Source organism: Scleropages formosus, chromosome 21 (assembly GCF_900964775.1).
Source record: "Scleropages formosus chromosome 21, fSclFor1.1, whole genome shotgun sequence".
Lineage (NCBI taxonomy): Eukaryota > Metazoa > Chordata > Actinopteri > Osteoglossiformes > Osteoglossidae > Scleropages > Scleropages formosus.
Window position 1 is genome coordinate 9789755 of NC_041826.1, and position 16759 is coordinate 9806513.

The following is a 16759-nucleotide window of genomic DNA, read 5'->3' on the forward strand; positions in this document are numbered from 1 at the left end:
GAGCAGCTCCAGCACCGGGCAGATGGTAGCTTCTGTTCCTCTTGACTTATTTTTAATCTTGCAGGATTCTGCCCCTTGGGTGCACAGTGACCGGCGTCTGCTCTGGCTGCCCAATCTGTCACAGTTCACACGGTGCGACCGGCCCTTTTCGTGGGACACGTGTCTTCATTTCCCACCGGGATCCACGAAGTTCCAATGCGCTCCGAGAATTTGGCTCCTAACCGAAAAACTTGCAGGTTAAACTCAATGTACCAAGAAAGTCCTAAATTACAGTTGGAGATACGTGAAATATACCGATCGTGCCTTTGGCAAACGGCAGCAGTTTTCCGCAGTCAGTGAATTCAGCTTTTCTACCATCAAGGGATACGCTGAGAAAACCTTCATAAGTAAAATGAATAGTTTCACAGGTATGTTTCGGTACAAACCCTGCAGAGTGAGAATCTCCTCCAAGTGGTGGTTAAAGATAACAATAAGAATAAAACAAGAGAAACACTCAACAATATAGTAATATCAAGGACCTAATAAGGAATAGGGCTTCCCTTTGCCTTCAGAACAAGCTTCAGTCCTTCTTGGAATGGTGTCTTACGAGTCATCTACTTTGTACTCCGCGTCAGGAGATCTGGGGAGAAGTGGTTCGGAAAGAGATGGGTTTGAGATGCATTCTGAATGCCGAAACGGGTTCAGCAGCTCCGAGGGACACGGGGAGAACAGACGGGCTTTCAGTTTTAAACCAGTCATGCGTGTCACCGAGGGGTCAGAGGTGAAGCAGCACAGTGCTCTTGCCGGTATGTCGGGGTACATCCGGTTCTGTAGGTGTTTGTTTCACTCAGATACCTACTGAATAAAGCACAGTACTGACACGAAACTGCTTTAATACATACAAAGTATACCAAATAAATACGAAAGTGGGCCAAGTTCAATATCCACCTGCATAAATGATGAACACTGTTTAATTTTACTTGGATAGAACTGACTTTGGATAGAAGAATCCACCACATGAGTAAATAACGCAATGTAATTAGAAATAATATGTAAATAACATATTATAACTCTCCCTCTTTTGCAACAATGAAGCTCAATGTCAATTTCCCAAACGTTTCCCAAACAGCCAAAAAGCCCACATCGCTACAGCACTACCCTTGGGTGACTTTCCAGTACAAATAGGCACATCGTGTTAGTTGAATATTTTCCATGAATGTCATTTTCTTTTTGGTCGTGAAAGTCGAAACGTGCAGCACGTTTTGACGAAACGGAAGAAATCAAACAAGATCCTTGAATACATTTCAATAACAAGCGCCCCGCGATGACGCCTGTGCACCTTCCCGGTGACGGCCGCGCATTCACATCCGCTGCGGAGCCCCCCTGGGGGGGCAACGGCGAAGGATCTGCCACTTCCTCCACACACGCAAACAAACATCGCCCAACTTGCAAGTCCCCCGACTCGCAGCTCCTATATAGGCGATATTTTTAAAAAAATGCTCGTTTTGCATCCCGACGAGAATTTCAGCAGAGAGCACAGATCAGCGGAGAAGCAGGTTATGAGTAGAATGTGTTAAAACAAACACTGTGCCAGGGGTTCCACTGACCTGCAGCTTAAATGCTGCGATTTGCTGCGTGCAGAAGAATCCCTGTTAATCGAGCAGCGAGAGGCTCCTCAGCTCCTCGGAGACAGGACTCGAATGACACGGCTCGGACTCAAAGTCTTATTTCAAACTACAGCTATACACACACACATTTTCAGAACCGCTTGTCCCATACGGGGTCGCGGGGAACCGGAGCCAACCCGGTAACACAGGGCGTAAGGGCGGAGGGGGAGGGGACACACCCGGGACGGGACGCCAGTCCGTCGCAAGGCACCCCGAGCGGGACTCGAACCCCAGACCCACCGGACAGCAGGACCAGGTCCAACCCACTGCGCCACCGCACCCCCACTACAGCTACAGTGTAGAAGAACTTCTACTTCTGTGATGCCCAGGTGCTCTGCTCCAAGAGGTTCAACCAGCCATGCAAAAGAATACTCACCTCTGACGGTTTCTTCTGCCCCTGACGCGCCCACGTGTTATTGGTCCCCATGCTCTTGGACGACCGCGACCAGGAGGTCACATGACCTGCGAGGAGCCGGTCAACACAGAGCTTCGATCAAAACACATAGCACAGCGAAGACATCACCACGTTCATGACGCAGAATGCTATTTGACTGTGGGCCTAGTGACGGTAAGGCAGCAGGTGGTGTAGCGGACAGAGACGGCACATTCGAATCCAAGGGTTAGGGTTCAAATCCCACTTCCTGGCACGGTATCCTTGGCCAAGGAACTTGCTCAGAACTGTGCCGCTTAAAAAGAACCCGGCTATATAAACGAAGAAATAACCGCATGCTCATTTTGAGGAAGACGTCAGTTACATGAATGATGCAAATGGGGGACATTTCTGTTTGACTTCTGCCTTTTTTTCCATCCCCACCACCCCACGCTCGTCACTCCCACGTTTCATACGCTGCACACCAGCGGGGCAATCAATGCGCCTGTCAGCTGCCAACTCCCTCGGCGATATAAACAGAGCGAGTGTGAGAACCACTTCCGACACGCGGGGCGCGAGCGACTTCAGTCAAGCCTGCCCTCCACCGTGCGGGGCACATGGGATGCGTGTCTGCCCTGACAGCTGGGAAAGGATGGGGCTGCACACTTATACTCTGGAGGTCAGTGGAACAAGTCTCAGAATGGGTCTTGCAGTAGTGGCCTTGGGTGAGCCACTTAACCCAAGTTACCCTGGTAAAAAAGAAAAACTACATCTGGGAGCAGCAGGTGGCACAGTGGTTAGCATTTTCTCCTTGCATTCAAAGGACCCACATCTGAACATACTCCAGCTGCAGTTCCTCAATCATGGTACTTACCCTCCAATGATACAGTAAAAACGGCCCAGCGATATAAATGTATCAGTCAAGTGATTTATTAATAATAACCGGTAAAATATTGTGTGTTGCTTTCGACATAAATGTCAAAACAAATAACTCTGCTCACTGTGGTCTCAATGACACCCCCCCCTCCCCCCCGGTGACCCACATCGGGCTCACAAGCTCCGCCCCGTGTGGCCGCAGTGGGTACTTACTGTCGGTGGTGTCAGAATCGTTGCTGCTGGAGGAGTATTTCCGCCTCTTCCGCTCACTCTCCATCTGTCAGGAGAGAAAGTAAACAAGTGAGACGCGCAAAGGGGGTCTGGGGCGCCTCCGCCTGCATCTCCTGCTGCGCACCCCCCACCCCCACAAATCTCCCACGTCTGCCTCCGTGCGATTCACGCTGAACTCAGTCAGTGACACCAGCAGACATTAAAAAAATACAAGAATGGCATGGGCTGATAACCTGTGCCAGCAGGTGGCGCGGTGGTTAAAGCGGCCACCTTCCGCTTGGAGGACCCAGGTTTGAATCCCACCTCCCGCAGTAGTACCCTTCGGAAAGGTACGCACCCTTGCTCCCGTAACATTTACCCTCCTGTATAAATGGGATAAATCTTTGCAAGTGGAATAGTAAATAACCCTCACGATGTGAGATGCTTTGGAGGAAAGCGTCAGCTAAATAAATAAATTTAAACAGTACAATAAAAAGCTGAAGGCTGTTTGATCAAATCCCAGGAGGGGTCCTGATATAGTACCCTTGAGAAAGATCCTCAGATGTTCCACTATAGCATCCAGCTGTTGCACAAACGCCAGTAAAGCTGCAAGTCGTTGAGGATAAAAGCCCTGGCTAAGCAAGAAAATATTAATAACTTCAGCAGTTTGGAAGGGTCAGTGTGTTTTTTTTTTTTGTTTCTTTACATAAATTATGTTGTTCTGTTAGGTCACTAAGTGAGACCTACATCTGGAAGGAAAAGAAACGCAAATGGGGGGGGGCCATGGGTTTGCATCTCACCATGCGGATTTACGAGAGTGTAAAAGCAGGTTTTCCCCCCAGGCTCATGTCTGGAGACCTTCTGACCGCCGCGCAGCTCATGTTTATTAAAATTACCGCTGACAGGAGCCTTCGCCAGGCGCTGAAACACGGATGGACCATCACGTCTTGTCCACCCACCGCTGGCTTCCTTTTAGTGACCAGATCTCCTCGGAGACAGATCGCAACGGCAGTCCCCGCTGGGGGCCTGAGGGTTGAAAACCGCATCAATAAAGAGGAGTCCCGCTACATTCGGCGCTCGGGGTTCACAGCTTGGCAAACTGACCCCTTTCTGCGGTCCGAACAACAGCTGCATCCTAGGCCTTCTCCCCGGGAGCCCCGACACCTTCTCCAGCGCTCCACTTGGAGCTCTGGTTCCTTCCACTCTGGTTACACCGCACAGCACAAGCTGAACACACGAGATGACATCATCACCGCAGCGATTGAAGTCCGGCTCCAGGATCGAACCCCGGAGCAGGAACAGCGTGTTCACTGTGACTCCTTGAGAGCAGCACTATTATGAACACGGAAACTACCTGAAGCACAACCTGCTCCGGACCCGATGGGCATCGCGACCAGGCTGTGTGCTCTTGCACAGACGATAAACCCCGGAGAGTCAAGGGGCACAAACCTGACTGCCCTCCACCAGGTGACTAAACCCACCATCCATCCGCTATCCAAGCACCCATCAGCCTGCAACGAGAACGACACCAACGACACGTCCGGAGACTCCAGAACCGGCGAGACTAACGCAGCAGGACACACGGAGTCCTCCGGGAAACGGACAAACGCACGTAGAGAGAAAGCACACAGGACACGTGACCTTTGCGAGGAACAGACGCTAATGCGGCACCAGCGAGGAGATCCCGCGCACTTCCTGGAAATTGTCTGTTTGTTTTTCCCACAAGGCATTCGGAGAACAAGTTGGACATTTCTGTGGGTTCATTACTTGAGCGTTAGCCTGAAACGAAATACGGCACGTCTGCATTTTCGTTCAACAAAATCAACTTCCCGTTGTCATTTTTAGAACACGGAGTACCAGTCAAAAGTTTGAGCACACTCGTTGAAGACTAGTGCTTCTGTGATGAGGAAATGTTCCCCACAGCAGTTCCTAGAGCTGTAGGACACCTGTGCATTGCTTTGCTCTCACTCTCCAGTCCAGTTTGTCCCACACAGGTGTTGTCCAGGCTGTTCAGGTGGACTAACGCTTTTCACCAGCACTGTATATTCTGGCGTCGATTTTTGGGACAGGAAGATCAGAGAACCTCATAGAGGGCAGATGTGGCTAAAAACTAAGCCTCCTTCACTATGTATAATTTTATCGGGTCTGGGTTGTCCCTCCCTCTGCAGGAAGGAAAAGGAGGGAAGAAAGAGAACGAAACCGGCAGTTTTCATACAAAACAGGACGGTTGTGAAAAGAGCAACAAACACCACTACCGTGTAACCAGGAGACAGGGGGTGCAGTCGTGAAGAGAGCAAGACCCTTGAACTACAGATTGAGGGGTTAAATACTGATGAAGGACACCGTTGGGTATCCTCAAAAATTACAACATAAACAAAAAAATCAAAAAAAAAAAAGAACAACAAGGCATCCATCTGTAGTTGTAAACAACAAAAGTCGCTTTCGGGAGGAAAATATCCATTAAGCAAATCACTGGCTCTCACTGTCGTTTCACTCACACAGATATGTCAATCACCATTTCTTCCTTTTTCAGGAAGGAGGAAGATGAAACATGAAAAGCGCTCGGCGTTCACACGGTGACGCACACGAGTGCGTGATTTCCACAGCGGGCTCCGTCTTCTGAACCATATCATCGGCAGCCATCCACGCTCGACGCGCTCCACGGAAACTCCCGGAATAGATAGGCTTCGGTGGGGGGGCACTGGTAAAACACCGAACGAGCAGAACGACATCCCTGTCAAAGCCGGCGGAGAGAACGCGTTCCAATCTCCCTCCGCCCCACACGACGCATCTTTTCCCCCAGGCTGCAAAAAAGGGTTAACGGCCCAATTAACACGGTTCCGCACCTGCGATTTTAATTTCGTGGCCATTCAGGAAGTGGGCCTGTGGAAGGCTGTTCGCTCCGGCACTGGCGGGAGGTTATCGTCTCAGCGGATGACCTCACTGTCGACCACGGCTCCCTGCGGAGCAATAACCAGAACAGCCGAACAAAAAAAAAAGAAAACAATTTCCTCATTAATCGCAGGACCTAGAAACAGACACACTTCTGTTATTTACCGATGCTACATTATAATTTTCTCTCCCAAGCAATATGGCTGCAAAAAAATAGAAAGGCAAAAAAAAAAGTTGAAATGCCTTTCAAGCCTTATCGGTAAAGTGCTGACGAACACGGCCAGGAAGCATCCGGGCGGCCTGACGGGCTGCCAAGGCGCTGAGTGGGAAGGCAGACGGAGAGGCTGCTGGGGATTAAAGTGCCAACATCACCTCGCCGCCATCAGGAGTTCATTAGACTATCGATGGACTAGGGAGCAGAGCATCTTCCGTTCACGGCGACATTGCAAGGAGGCTGGCAGGGGTGGGACACTGTTTCCAGAACACCACAAGAAACACACCCCAGAGTGGAGAGGCAGAGCGAGGGAATCCTCGGGGCCAGCAGGTGGCGTAGCGGTTAGAGCAGTCACTTTCTAACTGAAAGACCCAGGTGTAAATCCTACCTCCTGCAGGAGTCCCCTTGATCAAGGTACTTAGCCCGGATGGATACAGTAAAGGTTACTCAGGTTTATAAATGGGTAAATCAAGGTAAGTACTTACTGTACAAACCTAACACTGTATGTGGGGAAATTAATTTTTCAAGTCTTTGAGGAAATATTTGCCATCAGCAAGGAAGGGACATCATGAGAGGAAATGAGTCAACCCATGTCCTCTCCGTTGACTTCCAGGCAAAAATTAATACAAAAATGTGACGAGACACAGCACACCTATTGGCACTGCAATCAAATAAAGCAAAGTCAATATTTCACTTGAACAAAAGAGGGACCGTAAACACAGAACGATATTTTCACTATGTCTTGTTATCGCTGCGGAATTACCTTCACTGGGAGTAAACACCCACAATCTACACAGGCAAGGGACCCCTCAGATGCTGAAGCTGAATTCCTGCCAGCGAGCAGCATCCCTGTGAGCAAATGTGACCCGTGGGAGAGAAATGAGGTGCCAAGGAACCCAAGACCCAGCAGCTCTCGAAGCAGCGTGACACAGTTGGAGTGGGACTCTGTTTCACTGTTGCCCTGCACAGTTGTGCACTCATCTCTGTGATCATCTCATCTCTTATCCCACAAGCACAAGGAGACCTAATGGGTACCTCTCCGTGAATGCTGCTGGGCAAGGTGGGGGGGGGGGCTGGGAACCTGAGGAGTCAACCTGATTGGCTGAAGCACAAGCCCGTATTCATTCAATGTTTTATTACATGTACATAAACACTGAATAAATGAGTGTGTGTTTAATCATTTCACTCCCTAAGCTTCCAGGATAGGCTCCAACCATAGTGACCCACCATGACTGGATGCTATTGATGATGGATGGACAGAACACTATATATAATATATACACATACACAGACTGGCCGAAGCCACTTGTCCCCAGCAGGGTCACGGCGAGCTGAAGCCTAACCCAGCAACACAGGGCATAAGGCTGGAGGGGGAGGGGACACACCCAGGATGGGATGCCAGTCCATCACAAGACACCCCAAGCAGGACTCAAACCCCAGACCCGCAAGACAGCAGGACCCGGCCAAGCCTGTTGTACTACCACATATATACATAGGCTCTGGCTTCCCGCGACCCCGCATGGGACAAGCGAACACAAGGATGGTCATAGGTGTACTTGGTACTAGAGCTCCTTGGGCCAAAGTTCAACGATTGACTATATTGTCATTTCATTTGACTTGAGGGCACATGTTCTGAACACTCGGGTAAAAACAGCTGCTGAGCTGTCAACCGATCACCATCTGGTGGCGAGCTGGATCAGATAGCAGGGAAAACTGATGGACAGTGAGGCAGCAACCCAAGAACCCAGTGGTGGACACCGGCAGTGAGGGAAGCCGTCAAGCTGAAAAAGGAGGCCTTTAGGGCCTGGTTGGGTCTGGGGACTCCTGACTCAGCAGAGAGGTATCAGCAGGCAAAAAACGGTGACAGCGGCTGCGGTTGCAGAAGCAAAATCGGGAGGATGGCAGGAGTTTGCAGCGACACTGACATGACTTTCAGTTGGCCTCAAAGAGGTTCTGAAAAACCATCTGCCGGCTCAGAAGGGGTTGGAGGAGCTTTGCTCAAGTTGTGCTCAGCAAAGGTGGAGAAACTCTGACCTCAAATGAGGACATTGTTGGGAAGCAGAAGGAGCGCTTTGAGGAACTCCTAAACCCGAGAGATACGCCTCACTTACAGGAGTCAGAGCCAGAGGATTCCGGGGTATCAGAGTCCATTTCCCTGGTGGAAGTCACTGAAGTAGTTGGAAAGCTCCACTATGGCAAAGTATCGGGGGTGGATGAGATTCGCCCGGAAATGCTTAAGGTTCTGGATGTTGTAGGGCTGTCATGGCTGACATGCCTCTGCAGTGCATGGACTGCAGGCAGAGTGCCTTTGGATTGGCAAACTGGGGTGTAGTCCTTATCTTTAAGAAAGTGGACCAGAAAGTGTGTGCCAACTATCGGGGTATCACACTTCTCAGCCTCCCTGGGAAAGTCTATGCCAGGGTGTTGGAGGCTCCGGCCGATAGTTGAACCTCAAATTGAAGAGGAACAATGCGGATTCCGTCCTGGCCGTGGAACAGCGGACCAGATTTTCACCCTCCCACAGGTAATTGAGGGGGCATGGGATTTCACTAATCCAGTCTACATGTGTTCTGTGGACTTGGAAAAGGCCGACGACCGTGTTCCCAGAGAAATTCTGTGGGAGGTGCATCGGGAGTAAGGGGGTGCCAGAGCCGCTACTGCAAGCCATTCGGTCTCTTTACGCACGGAGCGAGAGCTGTGTCCACATACTCTGCATTAATTCAAGCCCGTTCAGTGTGGGTCTTGGACTCTGCCAAGCCTTGTCCATATATATATATATAAATATAAATGGTGCATATTCACTCAATTCACTCAAGAATGTGAAGTTGTGTGCAGGGATGGCCTGCCAGGGGTGCATTGTTTTCAGTGTGACTCCAAGGCTCCCAACATCACTGACTCCACCCCCAGAGCTGGCATTAAACCAATCAGGTCAACCAGAGAGCCAGAGGGTGGGGCAAAAGACATATAAAATAGAGCTCATGGCAGGTGCTGAAAGAGATTGCACACACACAATCTACAACCGCTTGTCTCGAGCAGGGTGGCAGCAAGCCGGAGCCTAACCTGGCAATACAGGGCGCAAGAACACACTCCGGACGGGACACCAGTCTGCCGCAAGGCACCCCAAGCAGGACTCAAACCCCAGAGCCACCACAGAGCCCCGACCAAACCCACCGCGCCACAGCGCCCCCACCCCCGAGAAAGATTGCTGATTTTTTAAATTATGGAAATCATTTGTTTAATCAAATGCTTAACTGCTCAGGTAGAGGCCTTACAAAGCCAGAGGTGAAGTAGCATAACACACACACACACACACACACACACACACACACACACACACACAAGAGCAGACATCAGTGCTTATGAGATTTCAAGTTACAAATCACTGACAGGTCACTGAACACTGCTCTCTCTCTCTCTCTCTCTCCCTCTCTCTCTCTCACGCACGCACGCACGCACGCACGCACGCACACAGACACAAGATGTAAACACTCCCGAGTCCAGCTGCTCGGCTCCTGCTCCTACTGCACGCCATCAACCCTCAATTATGGTGAGAACCGTTATCCTCTGGAGAGCGAGGATGAGGGAGCCACCAGCGGGGGGGGGGGGGCTCCACGCCCCACATTGTGACTCATTCTCAGGCCCACGCCTGGAGGGAGACCCGGACGGGTTGTCACCGCTGGGAACATGTAACGAGTCCCGCGATGATTCAGACCTTATATTAATTGATTCAAGGCAAAGGCTGCTCAATTATATCTATTCTCCATAAAGAACGGCCCTGTACAGTGAACCTTGCATCAAATAAATCAACTGGGGGTCTGGATTTAAAAGTGCCATAAACCCGTGGCTGCTTTCATAAGATGGGCAAGACCACGCAGACTGACTGCTGGTTTCAATTATGAATATACATACTTTTTTTTTTTTTTTTTTTTTTAAAGCAATTTGACAAGATGAATAAGTATGTTTTGGGTTTCATTTTATTTTTGTCTTTATTATTTATTCTTTTTTTTCTATTTTTCCCTTGTAGATTAGCTTATATAGTCAAAACAGCTTTCTAAACTAAGTTTGTTTTTGGTTTCACCTTGCTTTTATTTTTATTATTTATTTTTTATTCCCTCTGGATTACTTTATAGTCGACACACATTATTTTTTTTTAAATCTATTTAAATCAGTTTGGTAATTTGATCATTTCATCATTTTTACTATACCTGTAAGAATTTTAGATCCATATCAAAACTGAGCTGATGACTTATATATTATCTATATTTTGCCATTTTCATTCTCTTCGGTTTGTCTTGCAGTCAAACGTGGGACACCGGAGTGGGGCTTCTCACGGCGGACAGTGACGAGCAAGCCGGGTCCCACCCCCTGCGCCGCCAGCACCGCTTTCCAGAGGTAAACAACAGCCACGCCCCCTACCGGTGGTCCCGCACAAAACACAGAGACACACATCGAAGGCGACACAGACCCCTGAAAGTGCTCCCCCAGGTCCTCGATCGCCAGGATCCTCACGGGAAGAGGGGGGGGGGGTCTATTTTCTTAATGGTGCGCAGGCCCCCGCACAGTTTTCTGTGTTCCGACACACTTAGGGAAATGAAGACATTCCTATAGCAGCGTACCGCCCCCCCCTCCCCGGCAGCCACCGCGTGCCACCCCCGTGCCACCGCAAGGAGGGCAGCGAATCGCACACATTAGTTCCGCGCACATTTGAGCGCTCAGATCGGCGCTGCTCGAGGAGCCCAAGCGGTGTAACACACCAGTAAAGTTGGAGGTCCCGCACAGCCTCCCTGACCCTGCGCCTCGCGGCCGCCTTCGGACTCCGCTTCTGGAGAACTTGAAGCACCACGAGACTATGAGATCACGCAGAGGTGCTCCACATGAGCTCCAGAAACGTCCATCTGCGTATCGTCTCCCCTGCGAGCCGCCGATCGTCTATCTCACTCACCTCGTCATCTTTACAACACGCGTCGATATTATATGTGTTTTTAAAAAAGTTACAGCGAGGTGGGAAGGGGGGGGGGGTTTCCAGTCTTCCTCGAGCACGAGCACACGCGGTGTGACCTACATGCGTTGCCCAGGTGCACCTCCCAGCTGAGCTCGTACCTGGTGGAAAAACGGACGGATCGGGAAGCCGTCGTGTTCACCTTGGTCGCGCGCACGGGCTGCCGTCGGGTGGAATCGGGCTCCTCAGCTCGGGGGGGGCGACGATGATCTGACAGGAGAGGAGGACTGGTACCCGCCGACACGCGCCGCGCTCATCCCTAGGCTGTCCTGGGGGGGTCGGGCTCTGTTACGTGCAGCACGAGCGCTCTGCGCGTCCGAGCCGCTGCGGAGTGACGCGCTCGATGCCCCGTTCCGCGCTGAAAGGCGAAGTGCTCCGGGTCCTAACCACGTCCGCCCATCCCGCGACGCCACCGCGCGTTGTTACGCAACCGAAATAGCGACGGACGCGCACGCAGGTCTCATGTGCGCTCGCGGCTTGTTTTCACCGCTTTGAAGTGATGTCATCCGAAACCCGAGTCAAACCCGAATCGAGACCGAACGGAGCCCGAATCACATGGCCGCATGACGCGCTCCTCTCTCGCGCATTTAACGCAGATACATTGACTCTTAAAATGAAATTATCACATTGTAACGGTTACGTCGAAATCGTCACGTGGTAACTCCTGCATTGAAATGGTTACATTGTAACTGTGACATTCGAAATGTTACATTTTGACAGTCACGTCAAAGTTGTGCCATCCATAATGTTACATTATAGTTACACAAAATTGTTACATTTCTGCAGCGATTGCGTCTCCGGGGGGGGGGGGGGCGGATATTTCCCGCAGTTGTCCCACTTGTCCCACTTGTCCTCCTTAATCGGATTTATCCCACGTTTGTCTCCGGGTTCATCCTGTGGAAAGCGTGTTTCTGCAAGCAGCTTCGCAGAGCTTCACCGACCATTGAAACATCCCCATCCTCTGCCGCTCCAGCTTCCTCACAGCCCAAAATACAGGAAAAGCACAAATACATGTACTAATATTGTATTTTCTAACAGAAATATGTTTCACATTAGTGACGTACTGTGTGAAATACATTCAGAGTCCGAATTCTGACTGGATTAACACCGGCGTTTACCCGCTTCTTGGGTTTCCGGAGAAAAGTGACAGCTGCCAGTAACACTGAGATGAGTTAAAAAGGCATTTTTATTTTTGTGTAGTGGCGAGTATTGTCATCCTATGAGCTGCTTTTCTGGCCGATAAATTTAAGATTTGTGCTTGTAGTTTGGAACTTTTAATAAAGTTACTCTTAATATCATACACAGGGACAGCTGGTAGCATAGTAGTTAGAGCTGCTGCCTTTAGATCCAACGGTCATTGGTTCAATCCCTGTCTCTGACTGTAGTATCACTGAGCAAGCAAGGTACTTACCTTAAACTGCTCTGGTAAAACTACCCTGCTGTATAAGCAGGTAAATAATTCTGACTGTGAGATGCTCTGGAGAAAAGCCTCAGCAAAATGAATAAGTGTAAATATACTGTCCTGCAGATATAAACACAATATTCTTGCTAAGACAGTGGCTTCTTCACAGTCTGAAAGGTACATACCCTAGTAATTAAAGACTGTATTATTTTCGTTATCATCAAAACACGGTACACTTGGGAGGCCTCAGTATACCTATCTATTGCATTCCAATTGCACTTTCATTCACCGTAATAGAAATGATGTAAAAAAAAATGAAGGCATTAAACATGTGTAGCAGATTAATTTTTAAATGTGTGTAATAAAAGAGAATGATGTTAAGGTTCATTGCCACCATCTGTGTGCAGGTGAATATTAAGAGGCCTAGAAACGCCTTGATCATACTGAGAAGTGTTTGATATGTGCAACACTGTCTCCTAGTGGTTGACAGGCGCTTTAGTATGGGTCTGTGTGTGTGTGTGTGTGTGTGTGTGTGTGTGTGTGTGTGTGGGGGGGGGGGGGTTCAATTTGATTCTGTCTTTTAGTCTTTAAAATAAATTGTATTACAGAATTTATGTTAATATACTTGCAGAAATGTATGCATACATTAACTATATTTAGGTCTGAAAGTTTTACATTTGCCATTATGTTTGAAAAAAAGTGCATTGTGTAGCTACTGCCCAATGTGTTTGTCTGTATGTGTCATTAGGAGCTGAATGTCTGAACATCCATCGCACTTTCACAAGGCAGCACTTAGAACTCTGCGGATATGGACTTTTAATCAAAATGTTGCTGATTCAAGACCCAGGAGGGGACCAGCTGTAGTGCACTTGAGGCAGGTACTTACCCCAAATAGTTTCTGTAAATATGCAGCTGTATAAATGAACAATATTGCAGGTTCTGTAAGCTGCTTTGGATAAACAAAATAATTAAGCAGAAATATAAAGACATTCCTCTTCTGTGTTTAACATAAAATCTTGACTACTCTCTCATTATGTAGTGTTAGTTAGTGCCATTGCCTTGCAGTGAAAGGACATGGATTCAAATCACTGCTCCTTCTGTAGTGTCCTTAGGCACAGTGCCCTAACTGAACTGATAAAATCAGAATTACCTAAAAGTATCAGTGGGTAATTCTACTCAGTAGCTTATTATGCACACATAACTTGTTTTGAACAAAGGCTTCAGGTAAGTGGTGGTTAATTGTCATTGATTAATAGTATCAACTGTGCTATTTCCATGATAAGGATAAAAATGGTTTCTTTTACTCAAAACACCATTTTCTGTTATGTTCTCTGTTTTGTTGCTATGTTTCTGTTTTACAGTGATGATACTCTTAACTGGAGCTTTTACATGGCCCTGTGGCAAAATACAACACATTATGCAGAAAAGCTGTAGTAAACATTCATCTATAATATAATCAGTTCAAGTATAACATGTTGACCTTTAGATTCCAGATCAGGGAGAATAAGACTATGAAATGGTTGTACATGGCACTCCACTGACTCTGTTTCAATAAAAATACACCTGGAATGGAAAGTTCACACGTCATTTGAGCATCACTGAGAGCGCACTTCAGGGATGCATATAAAATATTCAGGAACTCATTCTGTGTGTGAGCTGTTTGCTAGGGCTCTGTCTTTTCTCCAGCCGAACGTTCTGCTGGACTCTGACAGGTTTGTACACGGTGTCTGCCAAGCTGCATGACGTCCGGTACAAAATGTGCCGATGAAAGGTGAGCCGAAACCAGAGAGCCTCGGTTGTTTCTGGCAGCGGTCTGGGGACGGTGGAACACCGTCTGCTTTGTATACGGGGGTGAGGAACATCTCTGGCAGACAAGGTCTCTGTGCACCAAACATGTGTTGTTACTGTTGTCATTGCGTACGGGAGAGAACAACTTGAAGACAGCAAAAAGAATATTGGGCATAATCTATCATGTTTATCACATGTATGAATTGCTTGCCATAATTCCTGGGTATTACTGGTTGTCCAGTAAACTTGCCAGTGGTCATTAAATTAGATTGTTGATTAGCTGTCTTATCCCAGAACCTGGGTTCTCTCCCCAGCCCCCCTGAATTTTTCAGTCCTCATATTAAATCTAAAAAAATCAATGGTAGTTGTAATTCCTCCTGAGAGACACCTTGGTCAAAATCACAGAGTTATTCACTGGGTTACACTGCAATGCCTTCTTCCCCTCCTTACAGCTCTGCAAAGTAATCGCTCTGCCTCCCTTGGACTCCCTCCAGGCCTCCACAGTGGGCGGACATGAAAATTAAAAAGCCCAGATTGGTTTTTGCTCCCTCTCTCTGTCCCACTCCTTGATGTATTATAAGCCTTTCTGGAGTGCTCTGCAGTTAACACAAGTGGTGTTTTGAGGGTTTGACACTCCCTCTAAGCTCCAGATACCTGCAGTGCCACGGGCTCTGCTGGTTTCACAGTTTCAAAGCTCATTTCACGTACTGATCTGGAGCTGTAGTTGTGCTCAGGCTGGTTGGATGACACGTCTTGCACTTAGGGATGCAGCCCCACTGTGCTCTGTTTCTTGCACTGAATTTTGGAATTTGATTGAGTGACAGCCAGTAGTGAAGAGACCAGAAGAAGCTGAACTGAACAGTGATCCAGTATAAAATACTGACTATATGTCCAAGTACACACACACTGTCTGAGGCTGCTTGTCCCAAGCAGGGTCACAGGAAGCCAGAGCCTAACCTGGCAACACAGGACATAAGGCTGGATGGGGAGGGGACACACCCAGGATGGGACACCAGTCCATCGCAAGGCACCCGAAGCAAAACTCAAACCCCAGACCCATCAGAGAGCAGGACCTGACCAAACCCGCTGCACCACCATGCTCCCGTATGTCCAAGGATCTGAACTATAATGCTTACACTAATATGGACAGTAGTTACAAACACATGGAGGGCTGACAGTATATCAGGGAGATCAATTGTCTATCAAACTGTATAACGGACAGGCTGTGAATGAATTTCTATACCTGATTGACTCTTCACTACCTACAGCAGAACAGGTATCCTCACATAGTTCATGCATCTTCTAAATACATGACTGTATATTTTTCGCAACTAATTGTTACTACCTATTAATTCATCTTGCTCACACTTTTCTCCAAAGCAGCTCACAATGTGAGAATTGTGCACTAATATATTTACAGTGATTTACAGAGTGTTGGGTCACAGTGGTGGAGCTAGCTTGGCTGGGTCCCACTCTCTGGTGGGTCTGGGGTTCGAGTCCCACTTGGGGTGCCTTGTGATGGACTGGCATCTCATCTTGGGTGTGTCCCCTCCTCCTCCCACCTTGCAACCCTGCTTGGGCAAAGTGGTTTTAGCCAGTGTGTGTGATTTATACAGCTATGTAATTTGCCCTGGAGCCATTCGGGGTAAGAATTTGAATGAAAAGTACTCCAGCAGGAGGTACATTTTGAACTTTGAGTACAAAGCAGCAGCTTTAATCACTACGCCACCTGCTGCCCTTCAGTAAAGGCTTTTTTAACAGTCATTAATGTAACTGTATTTAAGTAAAGATCCCTTCCAATTAGATTGCATCAAATATTTTTCTCCTATTTTCCTGTAAAGTGATCTGAAATCCTTTGGACAGAAGGAATAAACATGAAGCAGTGCTATGCAATAAATGTAAAGCAATGCAAATCAGGTCCTTAAGCACTTTCCAGTAATTCCCCAGGGGAACGACACTCCACGGCTGGACCCCGTGTTTTCCTTCCTTCTGTCTATCTTAAGCCTTCATTGTGTTTCAGAGTCACTGGTGTGCGTCTGCTTCGATTTTCACTCGATACATTCAATAACTGACAATATTTGTGTAAAAAATAATATTTGTGCATATAAAAATGGAAATTAATAGGATGCGTTTGTTACCCGTGTTTATTTTTACGTCCAATTTTCAATTTTGTGTAATATTTTCGTGATTATTTACGTTCTCCAGATCATGAGATATTCTGGTTTTCGGACGGAAAAACGACGTTTTATCCATTTTGAAACGTACGACTGTAAAATTCCGTCGCAGGCCGGCGCCGCAGCGAAAACTCGAAACACGAACGCGTCAACGCTCATGTGCGCATGCGTCTTAGCACTGTAGAGGC

The 16759-nt window shown here is 48.1% G+C and overlaps 1 protein-coding gene across 7 annotated transcripts in view; it reads right to left on the reverse strand.

The window, feature by feature from the left end:
• LOC108920310 (E3 ubiquitin-protein ligase Jade-2-like) overlaps positions 1 to 11777 on the reverse strand; it is a 44006-nt gene extending 32229 nt beyond the window's left edge. For 6 of the 7 annotated variants that reach the window (XR_003797194.1, XM_029247343.1, XM_029247347.1 and 3 more), the window contains exons 1-3: positions 11309 to 11777; positions 3106 to 3169; positions 2023 to 2108 (exon numbers count right to left, since the gene is read on the reverse strand). Coding sequence is in view for 6 of the 7 variants with exons in the window: in XM_029247343.1 (XP_029103176.1) it covers positions 2023 to 2108; positions 3106 to 3169 (150 nt within the window). In the remaining variant the exon portion in view is untranslated. The remainder of the gene's footprint in view (positions 1 to 2022; positions 2109 to 3105; positions 3170 to 11308) is intronic. The other variant, XM_029247344.1, reaches the window with a different exon arrangement.
• Positions 11778 to 16759: the final 4982 nt, after the last annotated feature.